Raw genomic sequence first — 20,455 nt, forward strand, 5'->3', positions numbered from 1 at the left:
CCATCCGATAAAGCATTTAATGACATTTGTCAGCGCTTGCTGGAATGCTGCAGGAGGAAATGTTTGAGGAAAATCAATCTGAGGAAGTCACAGAAACGGATAAAGCTGTACTTTTTTAGTGAAAACTCTGCGTTGAAGTGATGTGCTGTATTTACACTTTGCTACCTGTTCATGAGGGCCGCTCTTATTTTTCTTACATCTGGCGTGTTGTTTCTTGGCGGTGGTTACAGTGGGGCATGAAGAGCAAAAAAATGAAAATATAGCTGAAATTTGGCGGGACACCCAGGCGACGACGTAAAGGCATTCAGCCCCGCCGCCGCGAGGTAAATTTATCCCTGACTTTAATGAGGTTGAGGGGGAAACAGGAAAGCCTGGCTTTCCACTCGAGTACCGCAAAAGAATCCTTGACAAGGGAATCAGGTCATTTTGTCACTTTTTTTTTAAAGCAGGATTAAAACTTTGACGTTAGGCTTTTGTTACTCATCAAGCCCAATTTCTGATTTCAATTTCCACTTTAAAAACATGAAAAAGACAACTGTAATGAGTCACAGCCACGTGATCTCCTTTCCCATTTTTAGTCCTACAGGTTCCAGTGTGTGGAACACAAAGGAAGGAAAATAGGGACAAAAGAGATGAGTCATGATTTACGGAGGACTTTATAGGTTTGTCATGACGCTTACTTTGCTTGCAGCAGTTTTACACCACTGGCGTTTTTTTTACGATTGTTGTCCACTTCCGTCGTTGTGTTTGCATCACGACGTGTGTCCTTGCGCGATTTGTGCTCACACTTGGTTTATTGCCGCTTAAATTGTTTTCTCTTAGTTTTATTATGGATTTTTTTGGGAAATAAAGATGGTGGCCATTTTGGGAGTTTTCTCAATATAGTGCCACTTCAATAGTCTTATTTCTCACTATTGTTAAAAGGCTACTGATTGAGCTAAGTATGTCACATTGCTATACTGGACTCTCATGTTTGTTTTAGTTACTCCGAGCTATTTCTGGAATAAAATGATCCTCATTACCAATTAATTTAACTTAAACTTAAATCGATTGTTAGCGTAGTTCTGACTAGTGGTTTTTGGTGATTCGAGTTGAGGTATTTTGGAGATGGTTACAGTAGGAAACATTTTATCAATGAAAAAAATATATATAATTCTGCATAATAGAGTTACAAGTGGTTGTATGGTTTATTTACATCTGGACTGGCCAGGCAGGAGACACCAGACGGCTAGATGAACGTGTCATGGTCGTCCCATGTGAAGGAAAGCTATCGAAAGTGACAGTCGAACGGTACTTGCAGCTGTGACTGCTACGTTGGCTGTGACAGGTGTCAATTACGAAGTACTTCCGCGGAGGCAACTGATGTCTTCTTGAATTTGTTTTTTATTTTTTCTACTCAGTCTTCCTGGGCAAGCTGCCTTTTAACACCTTACCCTTGTCAGCATAGTTCTCACCCGGTTTCCGCGGGGCAGCGGATTGACAGCACTAATCGATAGCCAACTTGTTACCGTTTTTCAGAGGTTATTAACCCATACGGAACGCCCTTTATTTTTATTATTTTTTTTAAGCAAGAAGGCAGGTATTTTGAAGACACGTAGTTTTGTGTAACATCTGAGATTTAGCTTGTTTTTTTGAAGGTACACATTTAAATTGTCCTCCTCCAGCAGCTTATGGTTTCTTACTTTTTAAATGTATGCAGGCAGAAGGATAAAGAGTGACTTTTGATGGAAACTCCACAAGTTGTGTTCAACACTTTTGTGAGTCTGCGATGATCTAATGAGATCCAACATGTCAATGGGATGCGTTCGCCTTTAAGGAAAAGCAGAAAATACTAATTTGCCTCTGGAGTGAAACCCTCAATTTACCATTCTGATTTACGCCCCAACACTTCGGTCAAGAGCTTTAGCGGCAGTGACTGAAAGAATGAGATCGTGGGGATGAAGCGAGCCGCCTCCTACTCCTGGAAGGCGACTGGCCCGGGACGCCCATTCGCTTCCCATCAGGCTCTGTTGCTGTCTCTCTCAGCTGCTTATACAAGTCATTATTTTGACAGCATGCTCACTTGTCTCGCTGCAGTGTTTTGTTAAAAAAAAAAAGACAAATACGCAGATGTCCATAATGCCAAGCAACATTGGCAGAGCCAATATATACTTCTCGCCAATTTTTCCCCATTTAAGTTAGTTTATATGTCGTTTCAGCGCCCCAAAAAAAACGGACAATTTTTTGTAGTAGTTAAACAAAAATGTGTTGCATATAAACTTTCTAATATGTGATTATAAAAAGATATTAAGAATTTTAGGATTTGCAATTGTCTTGTTTGCCGTGTTTGTGGTGTTGCCTAGTGAGTTATAACATGACCTCAAATTTTGGGAGTGTTTTTCTGTTTTTCTGGTGGCTTGCAGCACAGACAAATTTTTTAAAAAAGACCACCATTATAGTGTAGTATCATGAGAAACTTGTAAGTTGTTGTACTGCTACAGTATGGACAAATTAGTGATGCACTACCTCCACCAAACTCTGGGCTTTTCGTTCCTGACGATCCAAGTCTCTCCAGTGATTATAATTCTGAGCAAAAACCACAGTATCGTCAATGAATGTGTTTAGATTTGTAATGGCAGTCTATTTTCAAGTTTCAGCCCTCAATCTCAACAAGTGTGAACGTCACAAGCAGACGACAGTCCTTTGAAGTCAAAAACTCATGACTGTCACATATTTTCCGAAAGGCTATTTCCCTTTTTGCCAGGCCATAAAACATGTCGCTCGTTGAGAGAATCAAAGCATATTTCTGCTCGCGGCGTTCACGTAAAAGGGAAACCATTGATCGCCGTTTGCCCGAGGTTACACCAAAGTCACCACTTTGTAGTCTCCTGCTTTACCGCATTGAGATTTTCTCCACCCTTAAGATCCCTTGTCTGTTTGATGAAGAGCTGCCACTACATGCCTGCCCCCCCCCCACCCCCTTTAAAAAGTTGAAATCTTTGTCTCAGACTTGCTACAGAGCAGATACGGGGGGTCCTAAGCCCGGCTCTGTATGGCTAAGTCGTCTGACTGCACAAACAGCAGGACGCCTCTTTACCTTGGTATCCAATTTATATCATATCGTTGGATCATGTAGCATTTCTACGATGAAAAAAAAATCACTAGTAAGGAAGCGAGTCGTCTGGTAGTAAAATTACAAAAGGTAATTAGCATATCAATGCGTCTGCTAATTTGATGTAATGACGTCTTAGAACATCGAATCAAAGGAGTCACTTTGAAATGACTCAATAATTACCAGGAATTGGCGAGTTGCTGATTAACGGCATCATTTCCGCCACGTCTTTGCTGGAATTCCACGCATGCAATTATCCCGAGCTTTTGAAGTGATGGGATCTTGGGAGAAATTGTTGGAAATATTACAAACACCATAGCAACGATACCGCAAATTCATTTTAAACGGGCACGAAGGCCCATGTTTCGGGGCCGTCGGTGGCCGCCATTGTGTTATTTGTGCTCTGTAGTCTGGTAAAACTTTTTTTTAAAGACGCTGTTGAAAACAAGGAATCTATTCCTTAATCTTGAGTGTATGGAAATGTGATCTGGATCTTTCACATACAGTACAGACGTGGCTCAGAGGGTCTGAGAAAAGCAACAGCAGGGCGAGAGAAGAAAGAAACGGGGCAGAAGAGTGACAGCAGACAAGAAAGAATAAGGGGGGGGGGGGGCGGCGTCAGTGGAAAAAGAGGAGGCTAAGCGACAGAAAGAAGTGAAAGAAAAATGACTGGAGTGATCGGCGAAATAAAGCCAACGGCCAGAAAGTACGGAGGCAAATGGCGAGGGTGGCTCGGGGGGCAGCCGTGGAAGGAGGGAGGGGGAGTGAAAGCATTTGGATGTCGGAGCAGAGAAAGAGAGGGGAGGATGTCACCCATGGCTGCCACTCATCACTCACAGGCTAATGACGCTGTTTTTTTCGCCTCCTCCTCCCCCCCGACAGTCTCCCCTCCTCTTTCTTCCCTCCGTGGGAGAGGGGACGCTAGGAGAGGAGTTTAGTAGGAGGGAGCTCGCTCAGCCCGACCCAACGGGGTCACTCAGAGTTCACCACTTCCAGGTGGGGCTCTCCTCAGCCAATGCTGATTCGGTTTCAACTGGAGGGGACGGGGACGCCAACGCTTTACATGGCGTTTTCCAGTCAGGAAGGGACTTGGGGGGGGCGCTTTTGGAAACATTTCTGGTAGCTGAAATGGCGTAGCAATGGTAGTGCCAACATCCGACGTTTTGCTTTGGTCGAAAAGTTTCAGCTAAACAGGCGGAGAGGCAAAAATATCTGTGCTAGAGCTTGACAAATTTGATCAGCTGCCACTTTATTATTGCAGCAGCAATATTTTTTTGAACGTCTGAAAGTTTTATGCTCGGAAATCAACGTTGTCAAGATAATCCCTGACGTTGGGTTTGTTGTGATTCATGACAAGTTTGAGAAGTGGACCCTGAAAAACCCAACAATATTTGATCCAAAAGCACACTGTTCATGGAAGGTTTGCCATAATCATGAACAAATGTTTTGCTTGACTGGGAAAATGTCATTTGTTTTGCAAAAGAAGAAAAATGGCTGCCATAAAAGAGCTTTTCTTGATAAGGAAACTGCACGAATGTCAGATTTACGTTCTGATAGATCATAAAACGTTTCAGAAGTGTCATTGCTTTTGGCGTGTTTGTTATTATGGCTTCCATATGAACCTCACCTTTTTTAAAATGGAATGACAATGAATAATTATACTCGTTGACTACCACGATAGATGTCCAATCCTTTTGAACTGGGAGGGTTGGCACCGCAAATTGTAGAACCACTTTTCAGAACCAAGAAAAGTTAGTTACTGGGATAGTACTCGCCTGTTCGTGTTTGTTTAATGCATGTTGGTGTGTAGAAAACACTTCCTTCTGGGATTGGCAAACTTCCCATCCCAAGCTTGTGTGTGTCTGTGTGCGTGTGTGTGTGTGTTTGTTAACTCCACTTGTCCAAGCCGTTTCTGGGAAGCATCAGCCGTTTAGAACTCAAAGGGCCTGATTTTTTTTTTTTTTTCTCTCGCTTTCTCTCTCTCTTTCTCTCCACCACCACCATCACCTCCTCCTCGCTCTCTTCCTCGCACCAAATTTGGGGAACAGCTGGGGCGGCCATGACGATGATTTGTCTCCCTCTGCCCGTCCGCTTGACAGCTTTCAGAGCACGCACATGCTCGTACGCCATCGCTAATAAGCACACACACGGCGATACACACTAGAAGACACGTAGCCCTAAACCGAGGCCATGTTTTTTCTGGCCGCTGCCAAAACACGCCATTTCCTTTCAAGCCGGAGCAGCCATACATCAGAGTGGGGCCTCCTGGCCCGGATGGCAGGGGCTGACAGAATGACACGTGTCATTTATCAAACGTGGGGGCGCCAGGCGGGAGGGAGGGGGGATGGCGGGGGTCTCAGACGGGGTTGCATGACAAAGCCCCACAACCAGACCAGTGCGTCATGGGATACTTGTCTACAGTCCATGAACTACATGGCTCAGGAAGTTAAAAAAAACAAAAAAAAAATCAAGTGAACCCTACCCAGCCTTTATTGCGGGGGGAGCTTGCATCACCCACCCCCTGAAATCTGAAACTCCACAATAAAAACCTTGGAAGGAACTTCAAACACATTTCAATCATTATTTGACGTCACTCTCACTGTCAGGAAATGAGACTAGCGTACAGTAGGGCTGGACGGTTTTAAGAACGAGATCCAAGACCGGAAAAGTTTTCATTTGCATTGATCATATGAATATACGCATAGTTGAAAACAGATATCCTAACCTTATTGTGCTGTATACCATTAAAAAAAACATAAGGAAATGGAATTTTTATGCCGGTGGTCCCATGTAACGACCACTCATTTTTGCATTATACAAGTCGCCCCACTTGTATTTATTTATTTTTTCTTGACCAAGTAAATCATGCCATTGAGTCTCCAACCCCCAACTAGCCTGTATTCCAAATAGGACACTCCTGTTGTTACCTTACCCACTGCCATTCATAGCGACAACATGCCATACCTGTCAACCTCTGCCGATAACTGCCCTTATAAATGATTATGATTCCCCTTACAAACCCCCCAAAAACCTTACAAACACCGTACGACTCGTACGGTGTTTGTAAGGTTTTTTGGGGGGTTTGTAAGGGGAATCATAATCATTTATAAGGGCAGTTATCGGCAGAGGTTGACAGGTATGACATGCATTTGGACTGGGAGGGTTGGCAGCCTCTCCCAGTTCAAATGGATCGGATAACTGGCCCTTTTAATGGCAGCCAGCGAGTTCACCTAGTCCTCTCCAACCCCAATCCTCTCTTCACTTTGCATGCAACGGCGCCACAGTCCCACCATACGCCTCTCTTCCTCCTTCATCACGTCCTCCTCTGTGATTTCCCCCCCACTCCCGCGCCCATCCCCCAGCCTCCCCGCCGTCTCCTTTTTCAAGCGCCCGTTCATTTGTCTTCATAAGCCTAATTTATTCGCTGGGCCCGCAGATGCGCGCTGACACACATCAGTCTATCTCCCACGCCGCGTGATGCACGCTCCCCGAGCACACACCTGACCTTCCAAAACACACACATGCCCTAGCAGGGGGCGTGGCCTAGCCTTCCAGCCCCCCCTGAAGCGACGAACTTTTAATATTGAACTTATTTGATGTTTTTTATGGACATTCCATAACTTCTTTCAACACCTCTGCACATGTTTTATGACACGTACTTGTATTTACTTCATCGCATTCACCCTTTTCGTACATTTAGCATTCCTGAAGGTGGAGTTATGTCGCCATTTGTGCATTAGTGAAAGAGATAAAGGGCACTTGGGCAGGGGAGGGTTTTTTTCTCTCTGGTGTTTTCCACAGCCGTTAGTTGTCTGTCTGCAGTCAGATATTGTGCTCTGTTGAAGGATGGCTTCCTCTCTTCCTGCTCAGCTCCGGCTGGGAGGCTGCTTTGAGCCAACACACACATAAACAGTCACACGCACACACGTCTGGTTGCATACAGACAAAATTAGCTGGACATGACTACTGGTATGGGCTCCCCGGTACATCATTTCCTCCTCAAGCCTTGCAATCTTGAAGTACTCCAAATGTTTATTTTGTCAACAATTAGCTATGTCAAACTCATGTTTGTTGTCGACCACATCATTGCCATTGAAGGGCTATGAATGCTCCATCAGCTCAATTTATTTTGAATACACCATTCCAAAAAAATTGAATGATACCTACTTGTGAAATCAGAGGCTTATAAATCTTTAAATTTCAATTTGCAACCCCTACACCTGTTCTGATACATTACTAAAATAACATCGTCAATCTGGAGTAATTCTAAGAAACAACGCACTGATGTGATACAATATTTCTTCAAGATTTGGTTTCCAATCGGCGGTCGCCCCACCCAAGATGGCTGCCAACTAAGCACAAAGCATAGACAAAGTATTTTTAGAACAATATTTGTCTAGGCCAACACTGTTTGTAACAATATCCTTGTACAATAGCTCAATGTTTTAGTACAGATAATCGTATTTTAGGAAGAAGTATAAAATCAATGCGCATCATTTGCTTCCATGGGCCACAACAAATAATGAGACGGCCATTATCTGGCCCCCAGGCCTCGAGTTTGACAACAATTTATCGCCCAACATGATTTTTTTTCATGATTTCTACACCATTTAAAATAGTTTTTATGCACAAAATATTTTGGTATCTTACCCTGACTTTTTATTCGTCACTTAAGATGCGCCAATATTTTGACAATCGCACAATTGTCCTCGCTATATCAGTATCGTGTTGTCCGGGGTAACTTAACTGGATAAATGTTCAAACAACAGCGGTGAAATCTTCGCTTAATGGAACGCCGGCCTTCGGTAGCACTTTGTCACCGAGTTGAAAAAAAAATAGTTGGCGAAGCATAAAGGATAATGGCTTTCACGGTGCACAATTGGCGGAATTTCCCCGGTGACACATGCGGTTGAAAGCGCTGAAATATTTGGGGACGTCTCGGTCGTCCTGAGTAGACTTCCACCCGGAGGCTTTTTGTGGTTCTAATTAATTTCCCTGAAGTCACTTTTATGGCTTTTCATAGTCTTTTTTTTTTCCTTTTATTTTCACATTTTAATGTCCCTGAGAAGAAAAAGTCATGTGTCATACTTGTATTTTAGCAGTTATTCAGTGTCCTTATTTCAAGGTGCGTAATAACAAATAGGGACGTGTCCTACTTTAGGAATTGATTTAGTTTCCTGGCGCTTTAAATTCACCACATTTACACCGATTGCAAGATTAATGTGTTGAACCCAACATTACGTGCCCCTAATGTGGTATGAAAAGTATTTTAGTACCGAATTTTCATTTTTTGTCATTTGTTGTTGACATACTTGGCTGCACTGTTAACAGTTTTTTTTAAAAATGGTGTGCCAATAGGTTCATTTTTCAGTTAGATACGTTTTTGAATATGTAGAAATAGATTTATGATTGTGTTTCCATCCTTGTTTTGGAAGAGGAAACAATTATTTTCCTTTCTGTGACAAAATTAAGTCATTTTGAGCTTGTCTTGAGCTTTTAATGTAGAGTTATTTAACAAGTACTCTTTTGAGGTGTGTTTTTTTTCTGCTTTGCTCATCAGTGTTGTCCAAAGCGAGTGTCCTTGACAAAGGCTGATTGATGGCTTATTGTTGAAGCCGACTCGACTAGATACAACTGGTTAGCTTTTGGCCCCGTGCCATCTCATCTTTATTTTTGTCACAATGGCCGCCTCCTTTGAATAGGTCCTGATACTCCAACTGTATTAGTGTTATTTTGTTTTTCTTCATTTTTTTTGGTCCTTTCCTTTCAATCTTGCTTCCTTTATGGCAGCTCGGTTCCTTTGAGCCAAAAAGTTCCATATGAACGACTTTGTTGAGAATGTAGGAACACACACGCTGGCTTTTTTTTCACAGTTTCTATTGTCTTGGAGAGGCACAGAGGAGTTTTCCCCACCGCGGAAAAAGTTTAAAAACTCATCTGTCAACGCTTTTTCCGCTCTCTATTGTCCACGCCGATGTCAGTGATTTATGGTAATTATCCATCTTTTGGGGGTCATCCGTCAAGCTTCTTGTTGCTAGGCGATGGGAGCAGATGTTGTTTAGTCAAGAAGATGATCCGGGGCAGCGCAGGTGAACTCGGACTGTGTGTGAGGGGGGTCGTGGGGGGCTGCCGAGACGTCAGGACGGTGCATTCTTAACCTTCAACCGTAAAACTGATTGATTTAAAAAAAAAAACGAGTATGCATAATAGCATCCATTTGCCATGAATTGCAGCCAACTATTATTGACTCTTTTCATGAACTCTTTTCTTACCTCTCTTTTGTGATTGGCTGAAAGTACACGGTTTTATTCCATTTTAACGTGGTTCCTTCTCTAGGAAAGTGCGGCTTTGCAGCATTTTTGTCACACGTGAGTGATAAATGAGGTTATATATGTGTGTTTGTTGAACACAAAAGTGTTGTCTGACCTACATGGAGTCAGCTGAGCCAATGCCTCACTGTGGCATCACTTTTAATTAGCATTAGTAATGCTTTATGTGCACTTTGCCTAAAAAAAACAGATGGTTTGGATTCCGGTGCAGAACAAGAGCATGTTTGTTGTTACAACCCTCCAGTGTGTGTGTGTTTGTGTGTGTACACATGAAGGTGGGGGTTGTGAGTTGATGAGCTAACGGTTGTTGTTTAATCTCAGAACAAACAATCGCATGACAGTGCGGGAAGGTGTCGATTTTTGCCGTGGAAGCCCATCAAAACAGTTAGACAATAAGTCCATTAAGAAAATAAAAATTCACCTTGACCAATTTGTTTCATTTTGCGATATCAATAACTTGATTGTATTATTGATTTCCGCTTTGGGATGCGTTGAAATGGCAGTTGCAAAATGATGTGCTAGAGAGGGTATTAAACAAATACCGTATTTTCATGACTATAAGGCGCACTTAAAAGTCTTAAATTTTCTCCAAAATAGACAAGAGTGCCTTATAATCCAGTGTGCTTTATATATGGAAAAAAATTAAAATGTGTCATTCATTGAGGGTGCGCCTTATATTCGTGAAAATACGGTACATAGCATTCGACAGAATCATATTAGGGAGGACAGAATCATATATTTTTGCACCAAAGTCAGAAGTGTTAAGTTTCCAGTCCGATACTTTGAGAAGGAAAAAAAACTTTTTTATATATAAATATGGAAATATCAGTCCAATCAATAGTGCAGCAGAAAATGTCAATGAATTGTTTCTACACAGTGTAAGTAAACTCCAACTGCACTTCTCAAAATGAGAAATACAGTTAAAATACTTGATTTTTTTCCCTCATCTTATTCAGATGCTCTGAAAAAAAATGTGATGGATGGGCGGGTGCAATTTCTGAATACACGATTGTATTGGAGAGATCTTTACCTGTTTTTTCTAACGCCAAAGAAAAGAAGTTACGGCAGCCTTTAAGGTGAACTGATTGGTAGATTTGCATGTTTTGGCCCTGCACAAGGTTCTCCATGCTGGTCTTGGATGACATTGACATGGCGATATTGTGCAGGTGTACCTAAAAGGGCGTCCCACGGAGATGCGAGACTTTATGACATGCTCCGAGTTGGAATAATTGCCTCTCCCGCGCATATAGAAAGCGGGAAGTAATAATGTCATTTTATTTACAGCCTCTACCTCGCTGCAGGTCAGTGACACACACTGATCAGGCCTGTCTAAAGCCATCAGAGGTGAGTGGCAGCGAATGGAGGTCCTGGTGACAAAGCGAAACGGGATGGAGGGGAAATAAGGGCTGCCCGCTGAGGGGTGGGGGGGTCGCTAAACGGCGCCGGGCTGGGGGTTGGACTGAAACGCGGCGGGTAAATCAGCAGGGGTGAAAGCTGGCGGAATTGGACATTAGCGCTGCAAATGAGAGGCGATATTGCTCTCTTGCTTGAGACGGCATGAATAAATGAAGATGCGTTACAGTGGGGGTGTTTGTATTCGTGCGTGCGGGCAAGGTTGATTGTTTTTGTCGCCGTGACACATCAACTTTGATGTGTGGCAAGCGCTACTTTATTTTGAAGGAAAGCAGTTCCACGTTTATAAGAAACTCGCTCATTTTCAGCAAATCTTGCGGCTTTTTTGTGTGTGTTCCTCGTATTTCACGACTTGTGTTTGCTTTGTGAACGGTTCTCTTGTTGGCGATAGACGTCACGTTCATTTGAACGGATCGTTCCCTCCGTCCTTCCCAGATGAAATGGATAGGGCGTCTAGCGTTGTCAATGGTGTATCTGTGAGTATTGTGTTAATATTTCGAGTTTATCACACATAGTTCCCTGCCCTGAAGCTGGCAGGTTGCTCTTTGTTGTGGGGGAGTGTTATGGCGTCCCACTGTGGTGTCACCTGTCTACAGCAGGAAATCCTGGACTAGATACAACAATAGTGACAGGCTGCACTCCAAACATACACAGATGGACTTGCTACTTCATTACACACACACACACACACTTAATACAGAGATTTTTGGGGTGATAATTCCATGTGCATGTATTTTTCTCTTTTGGATGGATTAGAATGTAGATTGTATAAAAAATAACTATCAATAACTGAAAGGGAAGGATATAAATGACCTGCATGTGAAAATGGGTGCTCAAAATATGTATGCAATTTCTCAGTCCTCCTAAGGAAAGAATGTTTAAACATGGACAAAATGACGCAGCTTACGAGAACTGTTGCATGTGATAGTGTTTATTAAAGACCGTGGGCAATCTGGGATACTCGCGTTTGATTGGCTAAAATAGTTGCAGAGTTGAAACATTGTCGGATGGTCACTTCCTGAAAATACTGGCTTTTATTTGGGTTTTTCTCCACTTCTCTGACATTGGCAAATTGAAGTTGTGTATTTTGAATTGGTTAAATAAAAAAAACTTATCTCTCTCTCATCCAGTCAATATTTTTTGTTGCATTTAACACATTCGCTTTAAAATGAGTCCTGCTGGACTTGAGATTTTTGCAGGCTGTTGTTAAACTTCATTCCCACATCCTTCCCGAGTGGGCTTTTGTACATTTTTGACTGACAACCACAACAGACACCTCCATTTTAATCCCCCCCTCAGCCCTCCTCCCTCGCCGTCTTTTGTTCCGCCCGAAAGCAGCGGCGTCAGCATCTTTTCCCCATCTCTGATTGCCTTATTAGCCGGAGGTGGCACTCGCAGCTTTTTTGTCGTACACAGATGGTAGAGCGGAGGTTGTTTGGGATTTTTTTTCCCTTCCTGCGCCCCTCCTACTCTTCTCCGCGCACATACACGCAAACTCCCGAAATGTCCTTTTTTTTTTTTGTTGGCCAGCTTGTTTGTTGCGCTGTCAGCTTAGCTTTGTCTTAACTTGAACTCGCCACCTCGACCGTGAATGGCTCCTGCCGCGCGTTCAATTCTGAGCATTTTCAATGGAGCGGATTTTATGAATGGACCAAGTGGAGTGTAATTATAATGATTTATTTTTAAGACAAAAAAAAAAAACAATGCGTTGTCTTTCTGCCTCTAATATGTGGCAGAACTAGAAGGGAGGTGTGTGTGTGTATGTGTGTGTATGTGTGTGTGTGTGCAACAGTTTGAACCTCCAGCTTTTCCCAGGCAGCTGTGACTGGCACCTCACACACATCAGGTATTATGTCCACTCCTATTATGGGATGGAGAGCAACACGCTGTTTGAAGCTGACAGCACATCTGCCTCCTCGCTGGAGACTCATTCTGGCACCTCAGACAAGCATCTTACCCGAGATGGATTTAGGGGGGGGAGGGAAAGTGAAGGGGGTTTGCCTTTTTTATATTCGACCCTTTTTTTTATTATTCTTCCCCTCCTGGAAATATTTAGTTTCTTTACAATGTCGCCTCATTTTCAGTCAGGCGTCTTTCAAAGGATGACCAGCCTGTCATGTCCGCTGGCGTTTTTCCCTCGTCTCACGCTGGGAAGACTTCCACCGCCGCTGCCAAGTCCACTCCTCCCTGCCAGCCATGGCTTGGCGAGGTGCACGGAACTGGCATGAGCTTCGGTCCTCGCGCTATCTCCATTACTTTGGAAGGCCCAAATAGTGTGTGTGTGTCCAGTCAAATTGAGGGACTGTGTCACTTTTCCCATGACAGGCGCTTCTTTTAATGTGCTGGTAAAATGGGGGATTGTGTTTGGAGTTTACATTTATCTTTCAGCACCCCTTTTTTTCTTGTCCAACTGCTAAGCTTCATTCACTTGTATTTCACCTGGGATTGCTGGTTTAGAATAATCAGGTTTTGGATCACCCTCATAGTAAAAAAAGGAGTACCTTAGAAAACAATATTAACTGTTTATATACTATATATACAAGTATGCACAATATACTATTATAAGAACTAAATAGAAAAGCTGATGTGAAGTATTCTCTTCTTTTTGTATTACACTATTCTGAGGAAAACTATGATTCAATTTTGTTATTCATAATCGTCATGTTGAAATTAAAACAAATTTCTGTTTGGTTTTTTTCTAGCCTACGGTCCCGAGGAGGATTTGGGATCGGAAAAGGCCGATGAAGAAGAACCTCTTCAGGATGACGGCCTTTCTCTGGACGGCCAGGATGCCGACTACTTGTTCAACGACGACGAGGACGGCGGGGACCGCTTCAGCTACCAGAACTCACCTCTCAGCAATGGCACCAACCAGGATGCCGGCTACGCTTCACCGCTCAGTGCGGCCAGCGACCACCTGGGAGATCTCAAAACGCCGCCGTTATTCGGCGACGCTAGGCAAAAGCTGCTGGAGAAACAACAGGAGAGCGCCGAGCCGCTCAACGGCCTCTCACTCCAGGACAGTTTGGCCAAAATGAAGGCCGTTTATGCAAACTTGATCTCCGACGCCTCGTGGTCCAACCTCGCTTTGGACATGCTCAAAGGTAAACCAGACGACGCCGTCGCCGTGACTAAGACCAGCAAAAGCGAAGACGAGAGCATCGGGACCCTAAACAACCATACCCAAGCGAGCGCCCCATCTAAGAACAGATTGACCAGCACCTGTTCTAGCACTAACACGACTACCAGTAGCACCTGTTCTAGCACTAACACGACCACCAGCAGCACCGCCACATCTCGAACCACGTCCAACCACAGCGGCGTCAACTCGGGGTTGGCCTACGACTGGCACCAGGCAGCTTTGGCTAAAACCCTGCAACATACGCCGTATCAGCTTCTGCCAGAACCGAGCCTCTTCAGTACCGTGCAGCTCTACAGGCAAAACAACAAGCTGTATGGGCCCGTCTTCACAGGTGCAAGTAAGTTCAGGTGCAAGGACTGCAGCGGGGCCTACGACACCCTGGTGGGTCTGACCATCCACATGAACGAGACGGGCCACTACCGCGACGACAATAAAGACACCGAGGACGACAGGGGCAAGAAGTGGTCCAAGCCCCGCAAACGGTCCCTCCTGGAAATGGAAGGCAAGGAAGATGCCCAGAAGGTTCTTAAATGCATGTACTGCGGCCACTCGTTCGAGTCCTTGCAGGACCTGAGTGTCCACATGATCAAAACGAAACACTATCAAAAAGTGCCTCTGAAAGAACCAATGCCAGCACTCACCTCCAAGCTCATCCCACCGACCAAGAAAAGAGCTTTCCAAGAATTGATTTCGCCGACTTCCCCTGACCCCGTGTCTTACGGTGGCGTGATGGGAGAGACGCCCAAAGACCAGAGGGTGACCAATCCCTACGTGACTCCCAACAACCGCTACGGTTACCAGAACGGCGCCAGTTACACGTGGCAGTTCGAGGCAAGGAAGGCCCAAATTCTCAAGTGCATGGAGTGTGGCAGTTCACACGACACCTTGCAACAACTGACAGCGCACATGATGGTCACGGGGCACTTCCTGAAAGTCACCAACTCGGCTTCCAAGAAGGGGAAGCAGCTCGTTTTTGATCCCGCCAGTGAGGAAAAATTTCAGTCCATTCCATTGCCACCGACGACAACCAAACTCCCGGCGTCCAACGGGAAATCGCAAGCGGACTCCCCTTTGCCACCCGTTAGCCCCGAAGAGGAGAATAAGGACGCGGAGGATGAAGAAGCTGCGGAAGAAGCTCTAATGACAGCGGAACCGGATAAAAAGATTAAAGAAGAGAAGGAAGATCCTCCTGAGAAGTCAGATAAAGCCGAAAAGTCTAAGTCTTACCGGTATCTCAGGGAGGAAGACTTGGAGGAGTCTCCCAAAGGGGGACTGGACATATTGAAATCGTTAGCAAACACCGTTTCTAGCGCAATCAGCAAGGCCCAAACGGGCACGCCGACGTGGGGAGGTTACCCCAGCATCCACGCTGCCTACCAGCTCCACAGTTCTCTCAAATCCACTCTGCATTCTTGCACGCAGGTTCAGCCTCTATTCAGCAGCAACTCTATAAAGGCCGTGCCCTCCGACTTGGCGCCGGGCAGCCCGTCGTCGCCATCCGGCCACAAGAGTAACGTCCAAGCCATGGAGAAATTGGTGGAGAAGGTAACTGGCAAAAGCTCAATGAAGAGCGAGAACGAAGAGAAGGTGAGGTGCACCAAGTCGCCGTCGCCCACCGCGAACAAGCAGCTTTCCCCCAATCCAGATAAGACGGTCCTAGACAAAATCGAGAGTAGAAAAGTTGCTCATATCAAGGAGGAAGCTTCCTCACCCAAAAAGGTTGTCTGCAACAACCTGAGCATCATCACCGACCACTCCCCCGAGCAGCCCCTCGTCAACCCCCTCAGCGCCCTGCAGTCCATCATGAACACTCACTTGGGCAAAGCTTCCAAAGTGACCACGCCTTTCAGCGACCCCTTCGCCGCCCTCTACAAGCTCAACGGCCGGTCTCCCCAAATGAAGCCGGTCGAGCCCGCCGTCGAGTACCAGAATGACGACCAGCCCATGGATTTGACCAAATCCAGGAGCGCCAACGGCCCCCCGCTGAACTGCTCCACGCCGAACCGACAACCGAGCTCCAAAAGCGCCTCGCTGTCATCGTCTCCACCCCTCCGGGAGAACGCCTTAATGGACATATCGGACATGGTGAAGAACCTGACGGGCCGCTTGACGCCCAAGTCCACCACACCGTCCTCCATCTCGGACAAATCCGACGTCGAGGGGGGAAACTTTGAAGACAGTCTGGAGGAGCTCTCGCCTATCCAGAGGCGAAAAGGGCGGCAGTCCAACTGGAACCCGCAGCACCTCCTGATCCTTCAGGCGCAGTTCGTCTCCAGCCTGCGAGAGACCCCCGATGGGAAGTTCGTCATCAGCGACTTGGGACCCCAAGAGCGGGTGCACATCTGCAAATTCACCGGTCTCTCCATGACCACCATCTCGCATTGGCTGGCCAATGTGAAGTACCAGCTAAAGCGGACAGGCGGTACCAAGTTCCTGAAGAACATGGACTCGGGCCAGCCGCTGTTCCTGTGTGGCGACTGCGCCTCGCAGTTCAGAACTCCTTCCTCCTACATCCGCCACTTGGAGTCCCACCTGGGCTTCACCCTGCAGGACCTCTCCAAACTGTCCATAGACTTCCTTGAGCAGCAGGTCGTCGTGGGCAGGACGGACGAAAAGACTCTGGTCCCGTCGGCGTTCAGGGAACACGACGACGACGGCGACGGCGGTTCGCTGAATCAGTGCAAACTGTGCAGTCGGACCTTTGTGACCAAGCATGCCATCAAACTGCACCTTTGCAAGACGCATGGCAAATCCCCCGAGGACCACCTGATTTTTGTCAAAGATTTTGACAAGCAGTGACTTTTGACTGCGAACGGGACGACGACCATTGCACTACAACCACCGCCCAATCTGTCCAGAGCGCCGCAAATGTACAAAGCGTCATCGTGGTAGATTTACCAATCAACGTTTTGTGCGTTCTTCCCATTTCTAATTGATAATTGGAAATTAAAAAAAAAAATGGAAGTGATTTGTTTTGTAGAAATAGCAATAACAAGTAGCAACGCTGTCTATACCCAATAGACGTCCAATCCATTGACGTTCAAATGGATTGGACGCCTAGAGCCATCAATGGCAGCCATTGATTTAAGACTTTAAGTTACTGTAAGAGTATATGAAACAACGTCTATGGTTATGTAAATCTTCCATCACTTCAATTGAATGGCCAAAAAGCTGCCAAATTGTCCAAATGCTTTTTTCCCGATCTCTATTTTTTTTGTTTTGTTAGATAGACTACGTTCACACCACAAGTCAAGTCCAAATTTTTCAACTCTGAAATTTTCAGGTGGTTATTCTCACCCCGTTTACGATCTTTCCACATCTGACCGCTCTCATATGTCATTATAGATCGGATACACATCTCACCATCAAGAGATACGTGTCATCACTGTTGGACAAAAACAATGGTGGTAAAGGCACAAAAAATACCTTTTGTTTATTTTGATTCCAGTATTGTGAAATTGCCACCAAACCGTGACGGCTGAAACCTCCCGAACGGTCCGTTTAGTTCCGAGAAGTATCAATCTGTCACCTACGTTTGTGCAATATTAACCAATTAACAAAAATTTTGACAAAAAGCATTAGATTAACAGTTAACGGTTAACGTGATTCTTTTGTTTTTCCTTATCTAATTACTAATGTGAAGAACGAATGAACATCGCTATTTACACCACATCGTGTAATTAGTCATTCATGCATAATGGCCATATGGGGGGGGTTGGGGGATTTGAGTGCGGACGGGGGAGTCGCACCGTTCCAAAGCTAAAACGTTCCGAAGCGGTGTAAATTGTACCAAAATGGCGCCGCGGCGTCGTCGTCGTCGCAGAGCGATCACAGCTCTCGTTCGCACACTGCATCTTTTATGAGCCTTTGGGAATGGTCCATCTGTTGTTTTAAAACCGGACCGCCGCTCCCCTATTTCTGTGATGGTCAACTCGCGTATTATTTATGAGATGGTTTGTGCATGTTTAAATGTAAAGCGATGGGGAAATGAGAAGAAGACCTTCATTTTTCTTGAAATTGTCAAGCATTTTTAATGAAGGTGAACGCTTTGATTCATTTTAGACTGCTCTAAAATTAGAGGGAAAATGAGAATGATGAAATACCATGGCTGTTTTTAAGAAAACAGCACCAAAAAAAACAATTATTGTTTCAACGTGTACAGTATTTGCATTAGTTGGGTAACCATTGTAAAATGAATGAAGTTACTGTATGAATAATCAGCAAGTATATGCACGCGGGCATATCTTGCTCGTTACAATTCCACATTATTTGTACGGTGTGAATTTTTATAATGTTATTTTCTAGACAAAGAAGGCTGAACGTGTACAAAGTTTTGTTTGTTTTCATTCAAATGTGGTTTACACAAAAAAAGCACTCGTAACAATAACAAAGACTGAAGATAAAATCGCTGTTTTCCTGAAGTTTAGCCCGTTTATTTGCAACGATGTTCATTTTTTGTCTTTGCTTGTAAAATAAATACCACGGTTGAAACTCGGTGGTGTGGTGGCCTACATTTTTGGAAAACGCCACTTTTAAAAAAAAAAATTGAAGTTACAGTGGAAGAAATTAGTGTGGGTTTGACAAAAAAATTAAAAAACTATTTTTTAAATACAAAGTATCAAAGTTCGTGCTACGCTGCTGTGTATGATGACAATGGGCTTTTCATTCAATGATGATGATGATAAAGCCTGTCTGAACAGTAATATAATATAGTGACGCTTCTTAAAATAAAATAGATACATATCGTCTGCTCTTCCTAAATCTCATTTTGATGCAAAAAGATGAAATATTAACTAGCAACAAATAATCTAGACAACTGTTTTATGCAAGACAGCTTGCAATCAAGATGTCTACCCTTCCTTTTATTATTGCATGCTCTTAAGACCTGATTGACTTTTATTTTGCATTTCACAGGCCCAAATCTGGGCATGTGTTTATTTCACAAAAATAATCCCTTCATAGTGTAGATAAAACAGAGAGAGGAGTTAACTTGCGACACACGTGTTTGACGAGGAGCTTGGCTTTGCAGTCAGGCACCTGCAGATAAAAAAAAAAAAAAGAAGAAGACGCCATGGCGCATTTCCACCGAGGGCATTTAAGTTGACACCATCCCGCCCCACGCTGCTCTTGAAGGTTCGCCTCGGGCGTCTTCGCTCGCGGGAACAATGAAGCTTGCGCTCCTTCGCCAACAAATATCCCCAATCCCCCCCTCAGCGCTGCCCTCATTTTCTCAAAACTTGGATCTGAAGCTTTTTAGCGTCCACCTGGACTATGTCCACTTGTCAAGCCCCTCCCAGTCATAATGGATTGGACATCTCCCCCCGGTCCATGGAAAGCATGTCTTAATAGTTTCGTCCTGAAATCCAGCATCCATCTTGACTTCTGAATGTAAAATTAGATCTTTCAATTTTTTTTTTTGGTGGTGACACGTGTTGTTCCTGGCTGTAATGTGGGGGAAAAAAAAATAAGAATTGTCAGAAGGGTATGTTGTGCAAGTCTCCGGTTGACCGCAACGCAGACGGTGACATCACCCACCCGGAGAGAACGCGATGGCAAATAAATAGGTTACAACTGTCGCTGCTACCATTTCCTCATTATTCCCGACTATTCCTGGTCCAGATCGGGCGGGACGTCAAAGGCGTCTCAGCCTCGGCGGACAGTGTGACGAGCCTCATTCACGTGTGGTCCAAATGCTTTGCTTTGCATGACAATGGGCCCCCAAACTCTGGCAAAGTGACACTCGGCCGACAAGCCATCAGCGGGCGGCTGTCATATTAGGCGGCTAAATTCAGGTGACACCCATCCGGCGGCCTCACCCGGGCCGACCTGACACCGCTTCGTGTTCCCCGCTGTCTTTTTCTGAGGGGCTTTGTTAGCCAGGGTGGGAGCGGAGCGGCCAGAAAGTGGGGAGGGGGGCTCGCTTTTAATCACCGTGACGAAGCCTTCCCGCCGCGCGCACACACACACACACACACGTGGGAGCGGGCATATGCTGAGGGCAGCGGGCCGGCCGGCGTGCCATCATTAGTCCGAGCCGACGCGGCGGGCTCCTGACACATGTCGACGGGGGTTTTCGCTCGACCTCCGCCAGGAGCATCCGCATTATGCAGAAAGGTGGCGGTGCGGCGCTACCGTCACCCGACGGGCGGAAGACGCGGTGAAGAACAGAGACTGTGGGAATTTTTTGCGGTTTCCTTTCTTTATGGTGATCTTCTACTAGTCCACGTGGGAAAAAAAACAAACTAAAAAATTGAGAGAACTTCTGGATTGGTAGTCTATTCACGTCAAGTGCTTAGAAATTGAATTGTTTCTACTTCAAATGGATTGAATGCATTTGCTAGTGAATGAGGGAACATTCTATCTTGAAGCAATACATTTGACCGTGCGCCACCCGATGGGGAAGTGGTTATATACTTTGGTTTGGGCGGTCTGGGTTCGATTCCCATTCGATGGGAGTGTGTGATTGTGAGTGGGAGTGAT

At 45.0% G+C, this 20,455-nt stretch overlaps 1 protein-coding gene across 3 annotated transcripts in view; it reads left to right on the forward strand.

Moving 5' to 3' along the window:
- LOC144067302 (teashirt homolog 1-like) overlaps positions 1-17,673 on the forward strand; it is a 64,932-nt gene extending 47,259 nt beyond the window's left edge. For all 3 annotated transcript variants that reach the window (XM_077590916.1, XM_077590917.1, XM_077590918.1), the window contains one exon: positions 13,536-17,673. In XM_077590916.1, the coding sequence (XP_077447042.1) occupies positions 13,536-16,774 (3,239 nt within the window). In that variant the 3' untranslated portion in view covers positions 16,775-17,673. The remainder of the gene's footprint in view (positions 1-13,535) is intronic.
- Positions 17,674-20,455: the final 2,782 nt, after the last annotated feature.

This window comes from Stigmatopora argus, chromosome 21 (genome assembly GCF_051989625.1).
Source record: "Stigmatopora argus isolate UIUO_Sarg chromosome 21, RoL_Sarg_1.0, whole genome shotgun sequence".
NCBI lineage: Eukaryota > Metazoa > Chordata > Actinopteri > Syngnathiformes > Syngnathidae > Stigmatopora > Stigmatopora argus.